Source organism: Helianthus annuus, chromosome 3, assembly GCF_002127325.2.
Source record: "Helianthus annuus cultivar XRQ/B chromosome 3, HanXRQr2.0-SUNRISE, whole genome shotgun sequence".
Classification (NCBI taxonomy): Eukaryota; Viridiplantae; Streptophyta; class Magnoliopsida; order Asterales; family Asteraceae; genus Helianthus; species Helianthus annuus.
Genome location: NC_035435.2, coordinates 79,280,760 through 79,304,553, shown reverse-complemented (window position 1 = coordinate 79,304,553; position 23,794 = coordinate 79,280,760). Strand labels below are relative to the sequence as shown.

General features: G+C 35.6%; 2 protein-coding genes across 4 annotated transcripts; both read right to left on the bottom strand.

Annotated features, from left to right (window-relative positions):
* Positions 1-10,818: 10,818 nt before the first annotated feature.
* Positions 10,819-12,517, bottom strand: LOC110929033. Of its 3 annotated transcripts, XM_022172133.2 has the most exons (4): positions 12,289-12,517; positions 11,767-11,889; positions 11,325-11,684; positions 10,819-11,230 (listed from the first exon to the last, which is right to left on the bottom strand). In XM_022172133.2, exons 2-4 carry the CDS (start codon positions 11,777-11,779, stop codon positions 11,208-11,210), a joined length of 396 nt encoding a protein of 131 aa, XP_022027825.1. In that variant the 5' UTR covers positions 11,780-11,889; positions 12,289-12,517; the 3' UTR covers positions 10,819-11,207. The 3 variants fall into 3 exon arrangements, with proteins under 3 accessions (XP_022027825.1, XP_022027824.1, XP_022027823.1); XM_022172132.2 differs by having other exon boundaries at positions 11,184-11,684; positions 11,767-11,829; XM_022172131.2 differs by having other exon boundaries at positions 11,184-11,684; positions 12,289-12,516.
* Positions 12,518-17,494: 4,977 nt separating this feature from the next.
* Positions 17,495-23,590, bottom strand: LOC110929032 (WAT1-related protein At1g25270). Its single transcript, XM_022172130.2, has 7 exons — positions 23,211-23,590; positions 22,140-22,202; positions 21,561-21,677; positions 18,644-18,890; positions 18,392-18,550; positions 18,098-18,249; positions 17,495-18,010 (listed from the first exon to the last, which is right to left on the bottom strand). Exons 1-7 carry the CDS (start codon positions 23,411-23,413, stop codon positions 17,770-17,772), a joined length of 1,182 nt encoding a protein of 393 aa, XP_022027822.1. The 5' UTR covers positions 23,414-23,590; the 3' UTR covers positions 17,495-17,769.
* Positions 23,591-23,794: the final 204 nt, after the last annotated feature.

The following is a 23,794-nucleotide window of genomic DNA, read 5'->3' as shown; positions in this document are numbered from 1 at the left end:
GTCAAGATCTATGATCTTAACAAAGTCGGGTTAAACGGTGATCCGAGCTACCACAACGTAGATCGGGCCTAAATAATCCCACAAATCAAATACTACAACATTTACACATCATGTGAGCTTTTATCCATCATTTAAGTGTCTTTTAGTAGACTTTAATGTATCAAATTGCAAGATTCCAAGTTTTAACTGTTATCTATCATATTAACCACTCTAGATTAGTTCAAGAATGTGTTTTAAGTAACTCACCACTAGCTCGAGGCTAGGGAAGAATCTAGACGCGAATGTGGTGGATAAAAGCTAGAGAAAAAGGTCCTTCGTGCTCCGAGTGCACCAAGCCTCTCTAATACGTGATCCTTGATGCTTGGGTATGCTTGGAATGGCTTGAACAAGGCTCGAAAAATTGATGGGTGATTAGGGATGTTTGGCCGTGAGCTTTCTAGAGGGAGAGAGGAGAGTTGTTTGGTGTTGTGAAGTGTGAAAGTTCATATGTGCCATCTCACGGTATTTATAGACATTCCATATGGCATATTCCTAGCATATTCCTGGCATATTCTTGGAATATTCCTAGCATATTCCTGGCATATTCCTGGAATATTCCTAGCATATTCCTGGAATATTCCTAGCATATTCCTGGCATATTCCTGGAATATTCCTAGCATATTCCTAGCATATTCCTGGAATATTCCTAGCATATTCTTGGCATATTCCTGGAATATTCCTAGCATATTCCTAGCATATTCCTGGTATATTCCTGGAATATTCCTAGCATATTCCTAGGTTTTCTGCGTTGTCTGCGTTTTGCAGTGTAAGCACTGTGTCGCGTAGGAACTCACGGTACGCGCTTAAACTTGAAAAATAACGTTTTTAAGCGTTTCAATTTATTTTTCAACACGAACCTGATTAAAATAAAATTTTAATCATAACAGAATATTTGTGGGATTAAATATTATCCGGGCGGCAACCAACGTTCGTTTCGCAGTTTTGTCGTAATTAGTTCTGCACTTAAAGTGTGTTTCGGGTGCCTTTTAGTGCGTGTTTTAGCTTTCGTAACGACCATAAATTAAACCCTGATATGTACTCTTGGGTTTTAATGTACCTTTGTCGTAGGACCTACACCTAGGCCTCAATTCTAATGTCTGACTGCTTTCTGCAGTTCCGTTGACACAGTGTGTCTTACCGGTGAGTTTACTAATATTTCTGACGCAACGCTCTCGTTTTTGCATAAAGCAATATTTTGTAGTATACAACGTGCATGAATTCACTTGCTTAGCTTCTAATCAGTCAATGTTGACATTTAAGCTCATAATTGCAGTCATTAAATAATAATTAAAATGTACGGAAGTTACCGGTTTTGTGCCAGTTGTCACAAATAGGTGCAACATCAGGCTAACCAAGAGGAACAAGATCTAGCTCAGGACCAGGCTCGGGGTCGTGTGGAAGTGTAGGGTCACGAGCAGGAGATGGTGCAGCAGACATAGCAGTGTCGTCGTCTGGGTCCACCGCACTGATTTACCGATTGTTTTCCTTTAGACAGCCGCCCGTAAAGCTCAAGAAGTCACAGACTCAAATGAGTCTGAAACCGAGTGCATATTGGTGTCAGAAGATATCTCAATGATAGGAACAGCAGGAGGTGGGATAGCTACAACATCCTCATCTATCTCCCCATCGCCCTGGGCGTCAACTGGGGGACCGTCTACAAACAAATCGACGTCGTCATCGAACAAGTCATCGAAAGGCCAGTCCTCAAGAGGGATGACCACAAGAGGAACAGGATCGGGGATCGGAGCCACGATGTGCTCACCATCGGGATGACCAATGATGAGGTGATCATGGACTGGAGCAGGAATGTCAAAAGGATACTCATAAGGGAAACCATCAGCAATAGGTAAATCATCGCCAAAATCTGGTAGCGTGAACGGCTGGAAGTCGTCTTCATCCTCGAATAGCATGTCAGGATCACTCTTAGTGTCTGACGTAAATATCTTTGGCTCGGGTATAACCTCGTCGTCCGAAAAGACAGCCATCGGGTCATGGGTATCAGACAACCCACTCTCTGATGATGACATGTGTGCCTGTAACATAACAATCATAACATGTGCACATATATTAACCACTAATACTCAGTATATACAAACAAAGCAATCATCACTTAGACATGTATTCACGTTATCCATCATGCAACTCTTTCAATCTTTCCTAATCTACCCCATGCAGACTAAACCACCAATGTGACCTTGCAATCGTGTTTCTTGTCTTTCCTTTTGTAAAATGTTTGTTCCATGGATCTGGGCGTTTTGTGTATGCAATGAAAACATGTTGTGAAAATATTTTCGTGGGAGAGCCCTAATGATTGTAGTCTAGACTCGAGAAAGAATCCTAGTTCGCTACAATCGAAGCTCTGATACCAAACTGTCACACCCTGACTTTTGCGGAAGCGTGATTATGTGTGACTTGCTTAATATCATTGCATTCAACCATAACAAACAACTATATGATAAAACCAAGATGTTCATCCATAATTAAGTTTCAAAATGATAAAACCATCATTGTTTAACAGAAATCCGAGACTTCAAATTCAAATTACGAACCATCCAAATTGTTTAAAGTTCCAGAACAACTTGACAAAAGACACTATTAAAAGCTAGGCCTTGAACTATGTATCTTATCCAGAATAAGATACATAATCCAAACCCTTCAACACATGATGTCATCTTTTATTTCAGACAATACTTGAAAACTTCCAACGCCCGCCAAATCCATTTCAGTTCCCTAAAATACTTGCAGTTTGAAAACATCAACAAAAGTTGAGCGAGTTCATGTGTTTTGTATGTGAACTTGCGTCTCGAATCCGATGTAACTCAAAGCTGCTACTTGTTCACACGACTACCTACAAACATGCTAAGGTGTATTAGACGATGGGTCGTGCCTTGACTTTAGTCTTAATTGGTATTTTTGAGTTACGTTTCCTTGCGTCTTAATATTTTTCCAAAATATATAATTTTTTGTTAAAATAATAAATATTTTAACTTAAATTATATTTATTAATTTTTGGAATTGTAGGATCGTGTGATGACCCGAACGAGTCGTTCAGAGGCTTTCTCCTTGGTTTCAGGTGCGGAATAACAAGAAACTAAGTAGAAACAGCAGGCAAATCACTTTTAACTACTTGTTTATTAATTTCAAACGTTTACAGCTTAAATCTCGCACCGGCAGAACTTCGGCACGATTTCTATGCAACACTTTTCTAACTGTTACAACTGGAATCGCCCCAAGGGTATTTATAGACCTCTGGGACCGCTTATTGGACAGGCCCAATAAGCGGCCCAACATGATGTACGTATTAGCGGCCCAGAAAGCTATCACATGAGCGATCCATACCTGTCCGTTCGAGCGACCCACATACCTAATGGACTAATGAGCGGCCCAACTATCTAATTTGACTCTAAAAGCGGTCCAACCTCTAAAACCTATACATCCACTCAATTTCTCGTATTTCATGCCCAGATCTAACGTTCTAAGACAATGACTCGATACAAGACGTAATCAGCAGATGTAGTGCACCAACAGACTCCCCCTCAGATGTTGATGGAGTCGACTATCGAGTCACAACAATGCTGTCTTCAGTTCTTCAGTCTTGATCAGTCTTCGGGCTTCTCTCTCTTTATCATTCTATCATTCTAAGACACGAACGAAGATGTAGTCGACAGACAACTGCACCAACAGAATTCAGTGAGAGTCTTCAAACATTCACAACTCTTCAATCTTGTTCGGCCTTCTTCAGGAACTCAGCATGGAATAATATCTTCTTCAGGAATTCCTTCCTGGAATCACATGCCTGGATCATTCTCTGGCTCTAACTTTCATCAGACTCCCCCTAACATAATGCTGAGATCTCTGTCTGGAAATCGTTATCACCATTGAAATCAACTCCTGGCTTTCTCTGTTTAAGCTCTCCTCTGGTTCTGATGTGTCTCCTGGCTATTCGTAGCAACAGGATCAGAAACCTGCAAAACTCAACCATACTATTACAAACTAATACAATTTGCAATTCAACTTAATGAATCAGCAAATCATATAAGAAAAATTATGAAGATCAAACTGTAGGTTACCATTCAACTTAGTCATCAAGTTAATGAACCAATTTTGCATTTCAAATCTTCACAATTTTACACTCTCTCCCAAACCACAAGTTCAACATGTTTTACACTTGAAATGTCAAATATCAGTTCTTCACACTCTGTTGTCGAAAATCTTTTTGTAATTTTCAAATATCAAACAAAAAAACAATATTTTTGAATTTTGAATTTATAGAAAAACAGAAATGAACATTATTTTTGAGAGATTGTGCAAGAGGATCATATCGGTTTTTTAGACATATCACCAACACCGTTGATCTTGGTTAATCAGCAAATGTTAAAAAACAAATTTACTTCTGATTGTCAGTATTGTTGTCCACTTAAACCTCTACACAAATTTTCAATTGATTCAAGATACGTATTTAATGTATTAGCACTTAAACTTATTTGAGTGTCCCACCTCTTGAATATACTCCCGTATCCAGATCCCAATATTCTGATCTACAGGTAAGTATAACTACAAATGATATCTGTATATAAATTAGGGGAAAAATGCGAGAACTGAGGGATCTCAGGTCAGAACTTCCGTTCAGCAGAGAGATATCAGCTTCGACTTAACAGTGGGTCCCCTTTAGAGGATCTTTTCAGCTACAACAACTGATCATCAATTTTATTGTCTAATCAGCTGAGGGCTTTATGCTATGTTTCAAGCATATTGAAGCAAGTATTAGCCAGGGACTAGGTCAGAACCACCGTTCAGCAGAAGTCCCGGAATAATACCCCAGACATCATTTGAGTACAAGAACCTAGTATTCCAGAATAAGAAACCTTTCAGACGAGATTTCAGGGGTTACCTATATATCCAAGTAGTGTTCCCCACAAAAAAATTAAGTTTGATTTTATGTTTATATCTCGAATACAATTTACTAACTGTGTGAAGCCTACTGACACATCATTAGTAAGACTTGTTTTAAAAACAATTTTGTCTTTACAAATCTCTAGCATGCTGTGATAGTCCACCGATGTACTATCATCTCCTCTTTTTGCAACAAAACTCATTTTCATTTTTCAATTTTTTTAAATTTTTCAAAATTTTAATACGACTTCTACGCAACTCTTTTCTACTCTGTTACAACTGGAATCGCCCCAAGGGTATTTATAGACCTCTGGGACCGCTTATTGGACAGGCCCAATAAGCGGCCCAACATGATGTACGTATTAGCGGCCCAGAAAGCTATCACATGAGCGATCCATACCTGTCCGTTCGAGCGACCCACATACCTAATGGACTAATGAGCGGCCCAACTATCTAATTTGACTCTAAAAGCGGTCCAACCTCTAAAACCTATACATCCACTCAATTTCTCGTATTTCATGCCCAGATCTAACGTTCTAAGACAATGACTCGATACAAGACGTAATCAGCAGATGTAGTGCACCAACAGGAATATTAGTTAAAATAATATATTTTAACTTGACACATAATGTATTTGTACATGTATAACTTTCCCAAGGATGGGTGTATTCATACTCGTATTCCTTAACTTGTATATTTTTGCCAAGTATCAGTGGCGTATTCCGGTGTATTTATACGTACGAGAATACATACTTTTATTTTATTTATTAAGTATCCTTATACTTATTTTTTGTATTTATTTTTCCGGAATATTATTTCTAATAAAAATTCACCAACAAATATTCTTAAAATATATATTTTAAGAAATCTTTTATAGAAATTTTATCTATACTTCTTTTTGGCAAAAATATTTACATTTTCATATAAACCTGAAAAATAATATATTTTCAATATTATCTTAGAAAATATTTATAAATCCATTTTTCACCCAAAAATAATTTATTCCAAGTTTATTTAAGATAATATATATTTTCTCCAAAAATAATATATTTTCTAGTAATTCAAGAAAACATATATATTTTTCTTTACTCAAAAATAATATATTTTCTTCTTGTCAAAAATATGATATAATTTTGTAATAATTGTAAAAATCATATTTTTGTTCTCTTGGTGTCCAAAATACCTTTTACCAAAATATACTCATAAATTTAATTCCGGAATATTTTTGTAAGTTATATTCGTTGTTCGGTTTCTCAAATATTGGGTATAAATTATATATTTATTTCTTGGAAATTTTGGTAATATTTTGGGTTAGAATTTCTTGTTATTTTGGTGAGTTATATTATTTCAAGTCCTAAAATAATATAATTAATACACATAATATACAAGTAATCACACAAATGTGACATCTAAATATATATATTTTCCTAAATACATATTTAGTCACTTTTATTTATTAAAAACCAACCTCTAATATTTGTAATTTTTGTAACAAAATTACGGCAAATTTTATATGAGAAATCATGGTTAAAAATATACTTGTAAACACTTGTTTAAAAATATTTTTCTAAGTGTTTAATTTCTAGAAAAATTTCGCCATAGTTTCCCCTTAAAAATGGAGGTTTCCATGCTTTCAAAGCATATCATTTTCTTATATAAATCATCACAATCATCAACAATTCAAACAATACTTACCAAGTGCCAAAATCATGCATTTTACACTACTTCATGAACTTGAAAATTTATATAAAAATTTGTGGTAACTTGGTAGTGTGTTTAGTAGGCTTAGTTACCCTTTAAAGTGTGGTTATTTGTTTAAAAACATCATTCTTGAAGAGTTTAGATGTTTACAACTTGTAAAATGATTTTCTAAAAATGTTTCTTCTTGAATTTTCTTGGTAATAATATGTTTCTACACTTGATTAACCACTAAAAATGTGATTAGTATCTTTAAGAACAAAGTTTATATAAATCTTGTATTTTAACTTAGTTTCTTGAGAAAATTATTTTTGAATCACATATTTACAAGACTTACATTTCACTTTGATCATCATTATTCAAGAAAAACATTTAACCTTTCAAGTTCATGTTTCACATAAGGATGATTATCTTGATTTATAACATAATCATCCTCTCATCTTGCTAGATCATGTCTTTAATCACAATTTAGCAAGGTTCATATGATGTTAAAATCATTAACACAAACAATCAACAATCAAGAAGCATAATAACACTTAATCAACATGATTCATGGTGATTTTTAGTCTTATGTTAAAGATTATGTTCTTGATCCTTAGTGTTCTTCATGATTAGTGATTTACTTACACTTTTAACCAACTAAACAAGATGTAAAATGAGATTAAGAAGGTCTTACTACTAGCACAAGGCTAGGGATGAACACAAGATGAAGATGATGATGAATTTGGTGGTTAATAGCTTGTGAGAGAGGTCTTTCCACTTCCAAAGGCTCCTAGCTTCTTATGCTTGCTTCTTACACCTTTTAATCACTAGAGAATGGATGGAATAAGCTTGAAAGATGGTGGTGTTGTTGGCCTTGTTCTCGGCGGAGACTAGAGAATGAGAGGGAGAGTGAGTGTGTTAAGAAGTTTGTGTGAAATGAATGAATGGGTAGTCTTGTGGGTTATAACATTGTGCTCCAACATTACAATTATCCAATGTGTTATATGTTACGAAAGATGAAACAAGATCCATTAAACAATTAAAATAAAATCCAAGGGTGGGCCACCTCATGGTGATCGTAAATAGAGGGGGGTATAGATTTGGTTGTAATTGGTAGTTAGTTTAGTTAGTTGAAATCTAAGGATTTAGTTAGGGTGTTTAGTTGTTATGATATTATATAGTGTGTTATGATGTTCGGGGACCATTACTAGCTCGGAAATGATAAAACAATGCTTCTAGTGAAAATTTGGTGTTTCGGGTAGTGTCCGGTTGTTCGGTTGGTTACCGGTTTGTTAAGGTGCTAAACTTTGCAGTTTAGTGTGCTTTATGTTACCTTTTGTGACAGTTTTGATTCCCGACACTTAGGAAAGCATTCTGGACCATTTAACCATAATTCTGCATAATATTAAGTTGTCTAAAAGCTGATTTTTGCTGAATTCTGCAGAATTCTGCAGTTTGTGTGAGTTTTAGGCACTTTCCGGCACTTAAACTATCACTAGAAAGACAGTCTTATGATCCTTACTTTCCTACACACTATACTAGTGTAACTCTTGGTTTCTAGCTCATTCTGTGTCTCAATACCATGTATGTCTAAGTACTGAACTCCGTCAGCTTTTTTCTGATTTGTCTGATAACTGTGCTATCTCTGTTTCGTGCATCATTGAATCAATAAAGTGTTGCATGCAGTAATGATATGACATTATGCAATATGTGATGCACATGTATGTATATGACAATAATCAGAAAGCATTCATGTCATAAATTTTAAATCAACACAGTCATTAAAGCACTAATCATTGGTTAGTTATTGTACGGATACATGAAATTTTGACAATTGTCACACATCAGGGCTACTGCAACAACCAGAGATACCAATGTGGAAATGGGAGCAAATTTCCATGGATTTCGTCACCGGTTTACCTAAATCTCAGAGTGGGAATGACACCATTTTGGGTGATCGTAGATCGCCTGACCAAATCTGCGCATTTCCTCACGATCAAAGAAACCGACAAGTTTTCTAATCTTTCAAGCATCTACTTGAAGGAAGTAGTTGCTAGGCAAGGGGTGCCAACTTCCATTATCTCTGATCATGACCCATGTTTTGCATCCAAGTTATGGTAGGCGAAGAACAAATCCTTCAGCTCACGTATAGACATGAGTACAACTTATCACCCGCAAACGGATGGTCAAACTGGACGTACCATCCAAACCCTTAAAGACATGCTGCGTGCATGTGTCATCGACTTTTGTAACGGCTGGGAAAGACACCTACCACTGGTGGAATTCTCTTACAAAAAAAGTTACCACACTAGCGTCCAGGCTGCTCCATTCAAGGCATGGTACGGACGGAAATTCCGATCACCTTTGTGTTGGGCTGAAGTTGGCGATAGCCAAATCACTGGCCCTGAACTCATACTCGACATAATGGAAAAGATTGCCCAGATTAGACAACGAATGGCGGCAGCTCGTGACCGCCAGAAAAGCTACGCTGATAAGCGTAGAAAACCTCTGAATTGTAAGTTGGATACCGAGTTTTGCTAAACGTCTCACCTTGGTCAGGTGTGGTTCGTTTTGGCAAACGAGGCAAGCTTAATCCGCATTATGTCGGACCTTTCGAAATCACCGAGAGAATCGGTATAGTGGCATATAGACTGAAATTACCTGAAGAGCTCAGCGGTGTACACAACGTTTTCCACGTGTCGAATCTAAAAAGTGTTTATCAGATGAGACTCTCATTGTTCCTTTCAAGGAACTCACGATTGATGATCAGCTTCGTTTCGTTGAGGAACCGGTTGAGATCATGGATCGGGAAATCAAAACCCTCAAGCGCAGCAAGATACCTATAGTTCGAGTTCGTTGGAACTCACTTCGTGGACCAGAATTTACTTTGGAATGGGAAGACCAAATGATGAGCAAATATCCTCAGTTGTTTAAGAACAATACATCCAGTACTGAAGCTATTACTGAATTTCGGGACGAAATTCCATATCAACATGGGGATGATGTGACACCCCGTGAAAACACTTAAGTACACTAGCTTATTCGGTGACTGCATGCTAAATTTCAGGATGAAATTTCTTTCAACGTGGGGATCATGTGACAACTCGTACTTTTGAAGTTAGTGTTGACCAATCTCGTGACCTTTAACTTCGTTTCATTTCCCTTCGCGTTCTATTATACATTGTAATTGTGTGTGTACGTATGCTAAACTTGATAAACGCGTACGTATGCTAAACTTGATAAACGCAATTTATAATATTTGATTTGTTTATATATATATATATACATATATATATATATGAATGCAGTGAGTTTATTTGTTATTATATGAAATTAGTATTTATAATATCCAGCCGCACACCCCTTCACCTCCCACACCTCTTCAAGGCCGCACACTTTTCCCACCCTACTCCTTTGTTCTCGGCCTAAATCCACATCGGGCCGAATGGAGCCACACACCCTCAATTAATGGATCCGCACACATGTATGCATTGTGTGTACGACTCCCACGAGTATTTAAACCCACCGACGACCAAAACCCTAGCATTTTTTACTCTCTTTTTAAAGATTGACGGCAACCCTCTCTTCTTTTTGAAGCCCTCCTCTATTCTCGGAGCATCATCTCCCTTGTTCTATCATACGCTCCTTCGTTTCACAATCTCTCAGTTAGTATATTCATCACCGTTTTGATTTGCATTTTTGTTGTCTTTGTCTATGTGTGCAAACTGGTTGATATTGTATAAACTGATTTGAATGTGATCTGATCGCATGAATGATGTTGATTATGTAGGGTTTCTTTTGTTAATAAAATGCTTGATTTGATTTACATAGATTGATATTGATGTTTTATGGAGATCTAGGGTTTTGTTAGAAATCATGTTTATATGTTATTTTGATCATGTGAATATTGAAGAAATTGATAAAACAGTGTTGAATGATATAGTGTTGATGATTTCGCATAATATAGTGTTTCTGGATCTGCTATGATTAGACCTGGCAAACGGGTTGGTTCGGGTCGGGTCGGGTCGGGTCATGGGTCAAAACGGGTTCGGGTCAAAACGGGTCAATTACAAAAAAGGGTTGTTTTGGTTCGGGTCGAAACAGGTTCGGGTCAGAACGGGTTCGGGTCGAAACGGGTTCGGGTTGAAACGGGTCAAGGTCAAAATGGGTTTCGGGTCCGGTCGGGTTGGTTAATAACTGTCGGTCGGTGTAGACGATGTGACTGTATCACAAGGTGCAGAACAATGATTAGCTGTTCTGTTCATACTTATTTGCAGTTGCCAGTTGGTTCTCGGTAATAACTTATGAAATCCATCACGCTTAAGCAGTAAACTCCAATAATGTTTTCTTGATGTTGCATTGAAACCCAAATTATTAACATTTGTTTACACACAGTTGGCCCTTGTTGCTAATTGACTAGCAGTCAAAGCCATTCTGATCATAAGTCAAACACAATGAAGTTAACAAATCACATTAACACAACACTAAAATTACAGTCCTGCAGCATTTATTTATACACACAAGATGACTAAGTAATTAAACCTAAAACATTTCATATGAACAATTGAAAGTTTGAAACGAATACTGCCTCAAATTCAACACTGGATATCTACAATATCTGATATTCATCATCGTTTAGTCAATCTTAACACCTTGTTTATGTAATCATATATTCGCAACATTGTAACAGAAGTAGGGATAGATATACTTACGGTTGATCATGCAGAAATGGGAACTAGAATGCAAAGATCGGCAACAAATGCTGGTCAATTGATCATCGAAATCATAGAGGTCAAGATCGCCGTGTAGCAAAAACCTCAAGCATATGTAATCGTTGTTTTCATCCATTTCAGAACTACCAGCTTCATTAGTAATCGAAGATGGAGATTCTACCGAGCTAACGAGTGAAGCAGCTGAGTCAACCGGGGATGCAGGGTACCCGGTTTGACCAGCTTGGAACCCATTGATGGCAAGCGAATATAATAATATCACATAAACACGAGTCTGTTTTATTACATTTTTTAGTACCTCGACAATCTTCATGCCATCTCTTTCCTCTTCTACCTCCACCCCTGAAAAGCAAAACATGAAACAAAATAAAAAAAATATTCTCATCTCTATTTCATTTTTCCATTCATATTATGTAACACTGACCGAATAGCAGCATACGCGATATCCCAACCGTGATCCAGAAGGCTTTTTAACTCCCTACGCCACCTTTTGTCAAGTAATTCACCATACGCACCATGTCCGTGAAGTAACCCGACATTAGAACCACTATAATAGCATATGAAATCATAGCAAAAAATATAAAAAAATCAAACCTGAACCATAAAACAAAAGATAATAATCACAGACATTAGATTAACGCTACGCCTTCCAAACCATGTTTGGCAGCCATATGAACAACCCATGTTTGGCATTTCTCACAAATGCATGTTTTGTGGGTGAAATTAACACTTAGGAATCATGAAATTGAAACACTCAACACCATTAAAGTGATTATAACAACTTCAAACAAAACAAAAACATAATACTTCTCAAAACCCACATCGAACAGACAGTGTAGATTTATAATTACAACACAAAAATGATGGATATGAAAGTTGTAAGCCCTAAAATCGCTGAAATTGAAACCGAAGGCATGAAAATTGATGAAATCAAATAAGTAATTACCGTAATAGAACATAAGCCGTGAATCACTTGATGGAGTTGAATCAATGTTCAGTGTTCTTCAATCGATGAAGAAGAATTGCAGATGATTTTCACTGAATCGGTGTTCTTCCCTGTGAATGGAACTATTGAAGAATTGCAGACGAAGTTATGATTATTCAATCAGATTGAAGAAGATGACCCATTGTTCACCCGTGCTTTCTTTTTTTTTTTCAACCCTAACTGACACGTCCTAGTTTCTCAACCCGGTATGACCCGTAAATAAAACTTTTTATTTTTTAAATAACCCACTTTGACCCCCTTGTCTAAACTTCTTCACCCAAATTCACCCAATATAATCTAAAAATGACCCAAACTGACCCATTGTATGCTATTTGGGTCAGAATTGCCCCCTAGCTATGAAGATTGTTGGTATTAATTAGTTCATGATTAGGGTTAATATAAATTAATGTAAAATGTTGATGATGATTGATATGGATAAGACACAAGAGAATTAGGGTTTTGATCGTGTAAAGAGGAGTGGTTACTGGAAAGACAGTGGGGTTGATTTGGTCAGCCGTACATTGGTGGGTGGCACACACCTCACACCCCGTACACTCTCCAGTCGCACACCCTTGGACCACACATTATCGTACTGCAGACTTTTACACCGTACACTTTTAGACTCCATAATGTACACCCATTTCATGCACACCACACACCTTATATTTATGATCGCACACTTACCATCCACACACTCTTATATATATTTTTTTAACGGTGTAATTTACAATAGACGGTTAATACACACCCGCAAGACGCAGGCCCGTCCCATTTCTGTCCAAGGACTATGTTGTCTTAACGGGGCCCACACCTCGGTAGAAATGGGACATAGCTTTCCCCGAGAAAATTTCCGACCCCCTGCCACTTAACAGGAGTTGCACCCTCCACACGAATCGACCGCCTGTTGTGACAGAGCGACCCGCTGGAGTAAATGCGTCGTAATAGAAAATGCGGGTTCCCTCAGGCTTGAACCGGAGTCCTTGCCATCCTTGGGTTGGGAATAACCCCAATGCCTCACCTTTTGATGGAGGTGGGGATCGAACTTGAGACCACTCACATGGCCCAAGTCTTTTCCACCACTCCACCAAAGGATCATTGGCCTATCCACACACTCTTATACGGTGCACACTTGATGCACAAAGTACGATCGCACACCTATGCATGACCGCACACTATAGTGAGCCGCACACTCATAGTGGGCCGCACACTCATAATGGGCCACACACTCACCTCGTACACTCTTGGGCTTCTGATTATAAGTCCATGAATGGCCCACATGCTTTACGTGTTACTTATTATCTTTAACATGCTTGCTACTTGTTAGATGTGTGTAGACCATATGTGAATTAATTGTACACAAATCCTAATATTGTTGGTAACCCTAATAGGACGTGGTTGACCAATGTAAGTCAAGTAAATTATTCTGCCGAGCTAAACAAAGGTGAGCTCACACTTTTACTAAAGGCAAGTATTCCCGGTGGTTGGGAACCTCACATTCCCTGATATGGGTTTGCCTAGTATTCCTGGGATTGGTATCCTGTTAACCTCACTTTCCCTGGTATGGGATTGCCTAGTATTCCTAGTTTGGAATACTGTTAACTTACTATTTACACTTCATGTCTTTAGCGGACTAAATGAACTCTATCTGAAAGTCCCCAAACATTATACCGATTAATCGCCGGGGCCTGGCGAACGGGATATTAGATGATAGCGCTATTAGGTTTGACATACCTCACACCGTACTTGGGAGGACGGGCGTGAACTTTTATGCCTTGGAAACTGGTCAATGATGATAGACATTGACTTGGGGCACAAACAACTTAAACAGTCACAGTTTTGGTACCACATAGTTTAGTAGCTTAAAGATGGGGTAGCTCCCATGACATGTTTTATTATTTAGTAATTTAACAACCTATGTTTATGGAAACAACACTGAAAAACCATGAACTCGCCAACTTTATGTTGACATACAATTGCATGCTTTTCAGGTCGTTAGGTACAGCGCAGGAGCTTGCACGGGAGGAATGTCGTTGTTGCGAAGAACCGTTTGTTGGGTTCTTAATAAACAATTATGTTTTTTTTAACAATTGTTTGGAATTTAGACTTTATGCTTCTGCTGTTAACTTAGACAATGTTTTGAACTTTTGAGTACTTAATCACTGATCATATTGGTCAGTTACACGCCTCGCGGTAATACTCCGCATGTGGAATATGAGGGTGTTACAATTTCCTTGGTTAGACAAAAGTAGTGGGCCTAAAGAGATAATAGAAAAGAAGAGATCATACTTGTTCTTACCTACATTCCTTTGGTTGAGATGTAGAAGTTGATGTGATAAAAGTGATGTTTTTGAAAATTGTTGGTAAATAAACTAGCCTTTTGGAAAACTACTAGTTTATGACCAAAAGTTTACTCTCTTTTTGGTAAAACAACTGGTATATGACCAGATGTTTCAGTTTTGAAAAGAGGAAAGTGAGTATAATTAGTTTTATTTTATATCATTCTAAATCTATCATTCTAAGCCTGGAGATTATGCTTTGAAATGTTAGTGAGTCCAATGGTTCTGTGAAAATGTCTGCAAGTTCAATTGTAGAGGATACATGATGGATTGAAATCAGACCTTTTTCATAATAATCTCTTACAAAATGGTGTCTAATATTAATATGTTTGGTTCTTGAATGTTGGATAGGATTATTGATAATATTTTGTGCAGCTTCGTTGTCCACTTTGATAGGAGTTCTAAGAGCAGCAATAGCATAATCTAGCTGTTGATTTTGCAACCAGAGTATTTGAGCTGTACAACTGGTTGTTGCATTGTATTCTGCTTCAGTAGTTGAATTTGACATAACAGTTTGCTTTTTACTCTGCCAAGAGTTTAATGCATCCCTTAAGTACTAACATCCTCATTTGTTTGGCTTCCTTGTTGTGAGATAAGCTGCAAAATCACTATCTGGAAAGCGAACTAACTCAAGGTTATCATTAGCTAGATACTAGATTCCTAGGGTTGGTGAACCTTTCAGATATATAAATATCCTTTTAACAGCAGTTAACTGTGAATATTTTAGAGTGGCTTGATACCTTGCCCAAACACATGTGGCATACATGATATCAAGTCTTGATGTTGTGAGATACATCAAGGATCCTATCTTGCATGTGTATAAGGTCTGATCTACTGGTTTGCCTGTTGGGTCAGGATCCAGTGATTTTGATAAGCACATAGGTGTAGTGCATGTTTTACAACCTTCTAGGTAAAATTTATTAAAACGTTTTTAACATATTTGCTCAGATGTATAAAAGTCCCCTTTCAAGTTGTTTAACTTGCAATCCAAGAAAACATTGTAGTTCACCCATTGCACTCATTTCAAATTTTGAGATCATCAGATTTTAAAAAGCTTCACAAAGTTTTGTATTTGTTGAGGCGTAGATTATGTCATCAACATAAATCCGAGCAATGGTTAAATGACTTCCTTCCCATTAAAAAAAATGTTTTATCAATGTTTCTTCTTTTAAAACTGTTTGCAGTTAAAAATGAGGATAGAGTTTCATACCATACTCTTGGTGCCTGCTTAAGCCCATACAAAGCTTTATCCAACTTGAAGACATGATTGGGATGCTGAGTATCTTCAAATCCTTAAGGCTGTCACACATAGACTTCTTCATTCATTTTCCTATACAATAAAGCACACTTGATATCCATTTGGTAGACTTTCATTTTTTGTGTTATAGCAAATGCAAGGAATAACCTGATGGCATCTAATCTGGCTACTGGAGCAAAAGTATCATCATAGTCAACGCCTTCTTCTTATCTGAATCCCTGTACTACTAGTCTTGCTTTGTTTTTCACAACAATTCCCCTTTCATCAGTTTTGTTTTGAATGCCCATTTACTTTCAGTTGGGTATTTTTTTCAGGTAAGGGAACTTATTACCAAACTTCTTGTCTTTTGAACTGAAGCAGCTCTCGTTGCATTGCCTTAACCCAGCTGTTATCTTTTAAGTCATCTTGATATTTCATAGGTTCATCCATTGATAGGAATCCAACAAACAAATAGATGTTTGTTGTTTGACTTCTTGTCAAAACCCCTTTGCTCATATCCCCTATTTTATGTTCTGGAGGATGAAATCTTAAGAAAGGATCACCTTATGGGATGATATCAGTGATAGTATTGGAAGAGCTGGATTCAGATTAATTCTTTGAACAGACTTCAGGTGAGTCTGAGTATTGGAGTGGTGGTGGGATTGGACCAAGACGTTTTGTGAAAGTGTTGTCAGCTTCTTTAGAGATACCATTAGTTTGTTCTTCAATACTATTGGAAGGAGAGAACTCTTATGACCCTTCAACAAGTGCTAGAACAACTATTCCAAAATAAAATCTTTTAGTACTTTTGTCATTATTTTATGCTAGAGAAAATGGTGGCAGAAAACTTCTATTCTATAGTTTGTTAGTGCCACCTCAGCAATTTGAGTGTTGTTGGAAACTGTTGATTCAATCCTGCGTTCAAATTTTAGAATTTTTAAATTTAACAATTCAGCAGGTATGTTGAGTGTGGACATTTCATTGAACTTTGCATTCAAGGTTTCTTCAATCACTTTTGCTCTTGAGTTAAAAACTCTGTAAGCTTTCGCTATTGAAGAGTAACCAACAAAATAACCACAGTCAACTTTGCCTGCAAATTTTGAGATTGAATCCTTAAGATTCAGAATAAAACATGGGCATCCAAATACCCTAAAGAATGGAATCATAGGTTTGAGTTTGAACATCACTTCACAGGCAGTCTTTTGATGTCCTGATGAATAAGTACCTTGTTTTGCACATAATTAGCAATATTCACTGCTTCTTGGAAACACAAGTCTGACTAATGTGGATTCTAAATAAGGGGCTTCCTATTCATTGTTGGACCAAGAGTCCACAAAGCCCATCTAAACTATTACAAAATTAGCCATATGATCATGAAAGATACCAGTATTCTATATCGACAGAATGCATACCAAGTCAGGCTGATGGAAGATCCGACCCTCATACAAATTTCACAAGTTGATTCACTTAAACTTTACGATAACAAAGAAAAATATTACCTGAAACATCACATTTATAAAAGCATATAACTATTGTATGCCAATATGATATAGTTAAGAAACACAATACACAACACAACCAAGAGTGAGCTATTTCAATATTAGCTAAAGCCTATAGGAAAAAAAACAAAATTTAATATTTTCTAGCATCAATGGATAACCACCAAAGCTAGAAACCCAAACTTAGCCAGAAGTCAATATTAAAACCTCATTTATTTATGTTTTCTTCTTTTAACAACATTTGTTTTTAAATAAATGCAAGTTAAAATTTTGACTTCTCGTTATCATAATGCAACCTCCCTAAGCTACCAATTTTTACTCTTGCATCATATATATGCTCTTCAACACCATATAAACATTTTCTGTTTGTTCATGTCACAACAACCTCAACACGTCTTAGTTCGCCATTCGCACTTCGTACACTTGAATGTTTCGAATCACTATCATCAACTTCAAAACTCGAGTGTTCTGATTCACCCTCAATGGCACTGTCACTCCTTCTAATGCTTGGTTCTCTTATCGGACACAACTGAGCCACCTTCTTTACCTCTTTGCCTTTGCCCCATAATACGGCATATAATCCAAATATTATCAATATCGCACCCAACACACTGTAACAAGAATGAAACCAACCCCGTTTTAATATAACTTTAAAATTGTCTAGTGCAATTAAACAAGATTTAAATGACAATATTTACCTTCCTAAGTGTAGGCTTTCATTCAAGACCAATGAACCAGCTATCGCCACAAGAACAAGCAAAAGAGGATTAAAAGCGGATACGAATAGTGGACCTCTCATTTGCACACACCATGTGACGAATGTAAACATTAGTCCAGAAGCCAACATGCCCTAACAAAATATTTGTATATATTAGTTTTTAAATTATATGATTTTCTGTATCATGTATAGAAAATGTTGACTTATTCTGTATATATAGTATACTTCTGACATTCAAGTATGTATAGCACAATAATTGTGTTTAAGTACATACTGAATAAGCTACCGTTAGAAGTCTAACATTCCAACCGAGCTTCCAATCACCCCATTGTCTTTCGGTGCATAGCCCAAACACGACTGCTTGAACCGCACCCATGGTCGATGTGAGAGCGGTTACCGAATACGGGCAAGGGTATGTTTTAACCATATTTGTCTGGTCAAGTTACAACACACAAAAACTATTATATATAAAATCCTTGTTGTCAAGATGGATACAAAAACTGTATAATTTCAAGTTTTAACTTACCTGAATGATCAACCAGATAGAATAACTTATGCAACTACCGATGGCCAATAAAGAACCCATGACTCTATTGCTTGAATATTGAACATGTGATGAATGATGATGACCATTTAAAAGGTTAACATTGGTTTTCCACAAGTGAATGTCAACTCCCTTGTAAAAGGTCAACAACATGGCCCCACCAACCCCTAACGCAGTTCCCATGATCTTTGCTGAACCAGAGGTTGTCTTCCAACCCAACCTTTCCATCCTGAAACAACATTCATCAATTTAAAATTTATTGATCACCTTTAAAAGAAAAGAAACCATAATATATTGTATTACAATTAAAGCACTATGTATATAATGTATTTAATTTAATTCCGGTATTTTATTACTTAAAATTGGTTTGAAACACCTGCATATAAGAGTTGTATACTTATATGATTATGATGATGTTTCACAATTTGTAGACAATGTTATAAGCAAAAGTTTTTCATAATCTTGATAATCTTAGTTATGAGAAATTGAATAAATCAAAGCACATAAGAGACTGGTCGAATTGGCAGTATTTCCATGTTTCTTAATATTGTTTCTCCACACTTATTACTTGAAACTAATGAAACATAAACTTATTACTTGAAAACAATGAAACATATCAAAACTGAATTACAAGTTATATTTTAGGTCACCTTTTTTTGGGAAGTAAGGAATCTTCCAAGTAAACATACTCTTAATACACTACTAGAAAACAAATCACTTGCGACTGAAACTTACGATCAAAAACAACTTTCGCAAATTAGCAAGCGATACCAAATATTCTTTCCCGCTGATGTCATAAGCTTTTTACAGCAGCTGTAAGGTTGAAAAAACACCACTTCGATTTAAAAAAAAATTACGGTCGTCTTAATAAATTTTAATTGAGGGAAAATGTGTGGTCAGAATGATTCTCAAATTTCTTGTCTAGTGTTTTTCATACGATGCTAACACTACACACACATATATACATAGGATAAGGATCCGTTAGAAACCACTCTTTATTGCGAGAACCACGAGAACCAATATGAACACAAGTACAAATACCTAAAAATAATTAAAAACACACAAATATAATTTTTTTATAAAAAACGCTACATTTCGTCACTAAAAAAAAACCGAACAACAGTACCGATGCACATGTGCAGCGGTACTATTGTTCTTTTTTGTTTAGTGACGAAATGTAGTGTTTTTCTATAAAAAAAATTGAACAAAAAATACCGTTTCATATGTGCATGCGTATGCATATGCACATGTGCATTCGCATGCACATGTGCATTGGTACTGTTGTTCAATTTTTTTAAGACGAAATTTAGCGATTTTTAATAAAAATAAAAAAATTAGCATTTAGTTGTGTGGTTTAGCTTTATGTTTTAGTTTTATCATTTAGTTTGGGTAGGGTGGGATGGAGGGATTAGGTTTTTGGGTGGTGGGGGTTAGGTTTTTGGTGGTTGAGAGGAGGGGGGTTAGGTTATTTTAGGTTTTTAGGGGTGTTGGGGTTAGGTTTTTTTAGGTTTTTAGTGTGTGTATGTGTGTGTGGGGGGGTGGGGGGTTAGTTTTTTTTTTTTTTTTTGTGAGGTATATTTTTTTTAGCGAGGGGTGGGGGTGCTTAGATTTTTGGGTTGTGGTAGGGTGAGGGTGGGTGTTTTTATTTTGTTGTGTTCACAATGGATCTCGTGGTTCTCGTATTAAGAGTGGTTCTCAAAGGAACTCTACCCTATATATATAGGATGGGATTCTATAGTCAATACTAGTGTATTTGTGAACTGAGTGAACAAATTATGGCATTGATTTATATCATCAAATCGTAAAATACAAGTGTATTTTCATCATTAAATCTTAACCATTGATTTACACTTGTGTATTGATAATCAAAGGTTAGGATTATTTCATTAATGTTCACAATTAAGAGTGTTACTCACAAATGTACCTAAACCTATTTTCAACAACTACAAACATTAATGTCGGCGGGAATAGTCCCTGCCTTTTATTGGGCTAAATGGGTGGCAAGGGGGAATAGTACCAGGCAACTGCCTGACACTCTTCTATTAGCCCAACAAATTTAAGATTTTATCTCGCTTTAAAATTACGATTTTGTCATCAGCTCAAAATTATGTTTTTGCCTCCACTTAAAAATAAATTTACGCTTTTGCTCCTACCTAAATATTTCAATTTTGCCCCCCGGTTCAAAATTATGATTTTGCCCCGTTTCAATTTACCGTTTTGCCATTAGTTTTTTTCCCTTAAAATTACGATTTTGCCGTCAGTTCAAAATTATGTTTTTACTCCCACTTAAAAATAAATTTATGCTTTTGCTCCCAGCTAAAAATTTCAATTTTGCCATCGGTTCAAAATTACGATTTTGCCCCGTATAAATTTATAGTTTTGCCATTAGGTTTTTTTTTCTCACAGCCAAGTTACGATTTTGCCCTCAACTTAAATTTACATTTTGCCAATCGTTTTTGTTTGTTTTCCTGGTGAAATTACAATTTTGCCCCCAGTTTAAAATTATAGTCATGCCGGCATCTTCCTGGCACTCCCCCATTGGTCCATTTAAATTTATCCCTGAATTAAATTATTATTTCGCCCTCAGTTAAAAATTACGTTTTTCCCATCGATTTAGTTTTTTTAGCAAAACCATAAAGGTTTTTTGTTTTAGTTGGTTTACTCGATTTAATATTTTTTTCGTGTCAAGGAGCTGCCTAACACTGGCTCATTAGTCCTGAAAAATTACAGTTTTACCATTAGCCTAAAATTACAGTCTTATCATTGTTTTTGTTTTTTTTTCTAGCAAAATTATCGTAGTCTTCTTTTAATTGATTGAGAATTATTCGGCCATCGCCTGCAACACGAGCAGGGCATCAACTAGTATATATATATATATATATAAAGGAAAGCTTGTTACCCAAAGCAGACAGCCAGAACGAAGGTCAAGGCAGGAATGAGATTGGTGGTAGCAGCGGCAAATGTTGCTGACGTCATGCATAATGCTTTTATATAAAAATTTTGCGCCAACGAACCTCTGCAATATTATTATAAAGATTAATTACAATAAAATTAACATGTTTGCCAATATAAACGGTTTTAAAGTGAATGAAACACCATATAAACTCCAGCTAATAGTAAGATTATCCGGATTAAAATGTTAAAGTGATAACGTTAAAGTGATAACAAAGTTTTTTTTTAAAGATAACACGTAACATTTAACATCACACATAACCGTCTCCATTTTTAACGCGGTTTTAGGGCCACACTACTTTTTATTTGCCAAAAATACATTTATACGTATTTCTCTTTGTCACGTATTAGTACGTACAATATTCGTGTTCATATTTTCATGATTTACAATTTACTGTTAATCATTTTTTTATTCTTTAAATACATTTTGATACCTAAAATGAAAAAAAAAAAAAAAAAAAAAAAAGAAGAAGTTAAAAGTATTCAGATTTGGTAAATAAAACACATGGTATAAAATAAAACATACCCAAATAAGCCACAACAAAAAGCTTGCAAAAGTATCTTCCATGTCAACTTAGGCCTTTTCTTCCTGTGAAAAGACCAATACCAAATTTAGAACTTCCCTTAATACATACACACGTATGAATAGATATGTAATAATTAATTAACTAATCTTTAAATTTTTTTTTATTCATTTAATTGGGATATTATTTAGGATATCATGTAGGCCATCTACGGTACATAAATTATATAGCATAATTTATATTAATTAGTAATTAATAATATTTATAGTTGACTAGTCGTTACATAAATTATATAGCATAATTTATATTAATTAGTAACTAATATTTATAGTTGTGTATAAATCACGAAAGTTCTAATTAAATCACCTAACAAACAAATTACCTTTTATGGTTCATTTGGTATACTTTAGGATATCATGTAGGCCATCAACAGTACATAAATTATATAGCATAATTTATATTAATTAGTAATTAATATTTATAGTTGTTATATAAATTATATAGCATAATTTATATTAATTAGTAATTAATATTTATAGTTGACTAGTTGTTACATAAATTATATAGCATAATTTATATTAATTAGTAACTAATATTTATAATTGTGTATAAATCACGAAAGTTCTAATTAAATCACCTAACAAACAAATTACCTTTTATGGTTCTTGTATACTTTATAATATAAGGGATACACGAAAGTGAAGAATAAAGAAACTTTTATAACTCATTTCAATCACGCAATTTAAAAATTAAAAACTTTTAATCCACAACAAGAATCATGAAACTTTCCAACGACATATGTTCATCTTTTTATCAATTTCTTACTTTTTATATATACATATATCTTGATATTTTACATTACACTATAATATAACATTATTTTGCACAAAAACAGTAGAAATTCAGACATATAACCATAAACAGTATAATTTCAGATGTATATCTTTTAATTATTATCTTTTTGTTAAAGTGATTAATTTCATTGGTATTGGAACACGAACAACATTAAATATTATTTATGAATACATCTATTAAATTATATCTGTAACCATAAATATGAGAAATAATCAGACCTTTCAACGAAAATCGCCAGTGGAACAATGAAGGCAGTGCAGAAAATAAACCGATATGCAACAAGTATAGAGAGAACCATGCCGTCGTTAGCCGCCAGTTTATAAAACACATTGACTCCAGCAAACGCCATCTGAACCGACACCATCAGCAACACAGGCTTCAAGTCATGAATGACATTGCAGATCTTTGCAACATTAACCATTTTAACAAACCCTAAAATATTAAAAAAAAAAAAAATAGTGCAAACAAGAAAACGGAATGAGTATTAAACTTTCTCCATTTTCCTTGCTTGCCTGATTGATTGAATAATAAATAAATATTGCAATATATGTATGTTTAAAGATGATAGACCGAGTCTAGTGGTGTTTGTTCTTGAAAGAGTTAGAAGCAGAGAAGAAGCATGTGTTGTGTATATATAGAGAGCTTGGTGTAATCTAAAGCACAAAAGACCCTTTCACTATTGCCATGTGGCAAAAAACAACCTTCTATTTGAGAAGCAATATTTTTATAAAATTTTCAATGATAGAATATATCATCTATCTGTATCTTCAATAAAAGGGCAAATGGGCATGACATAAGACCA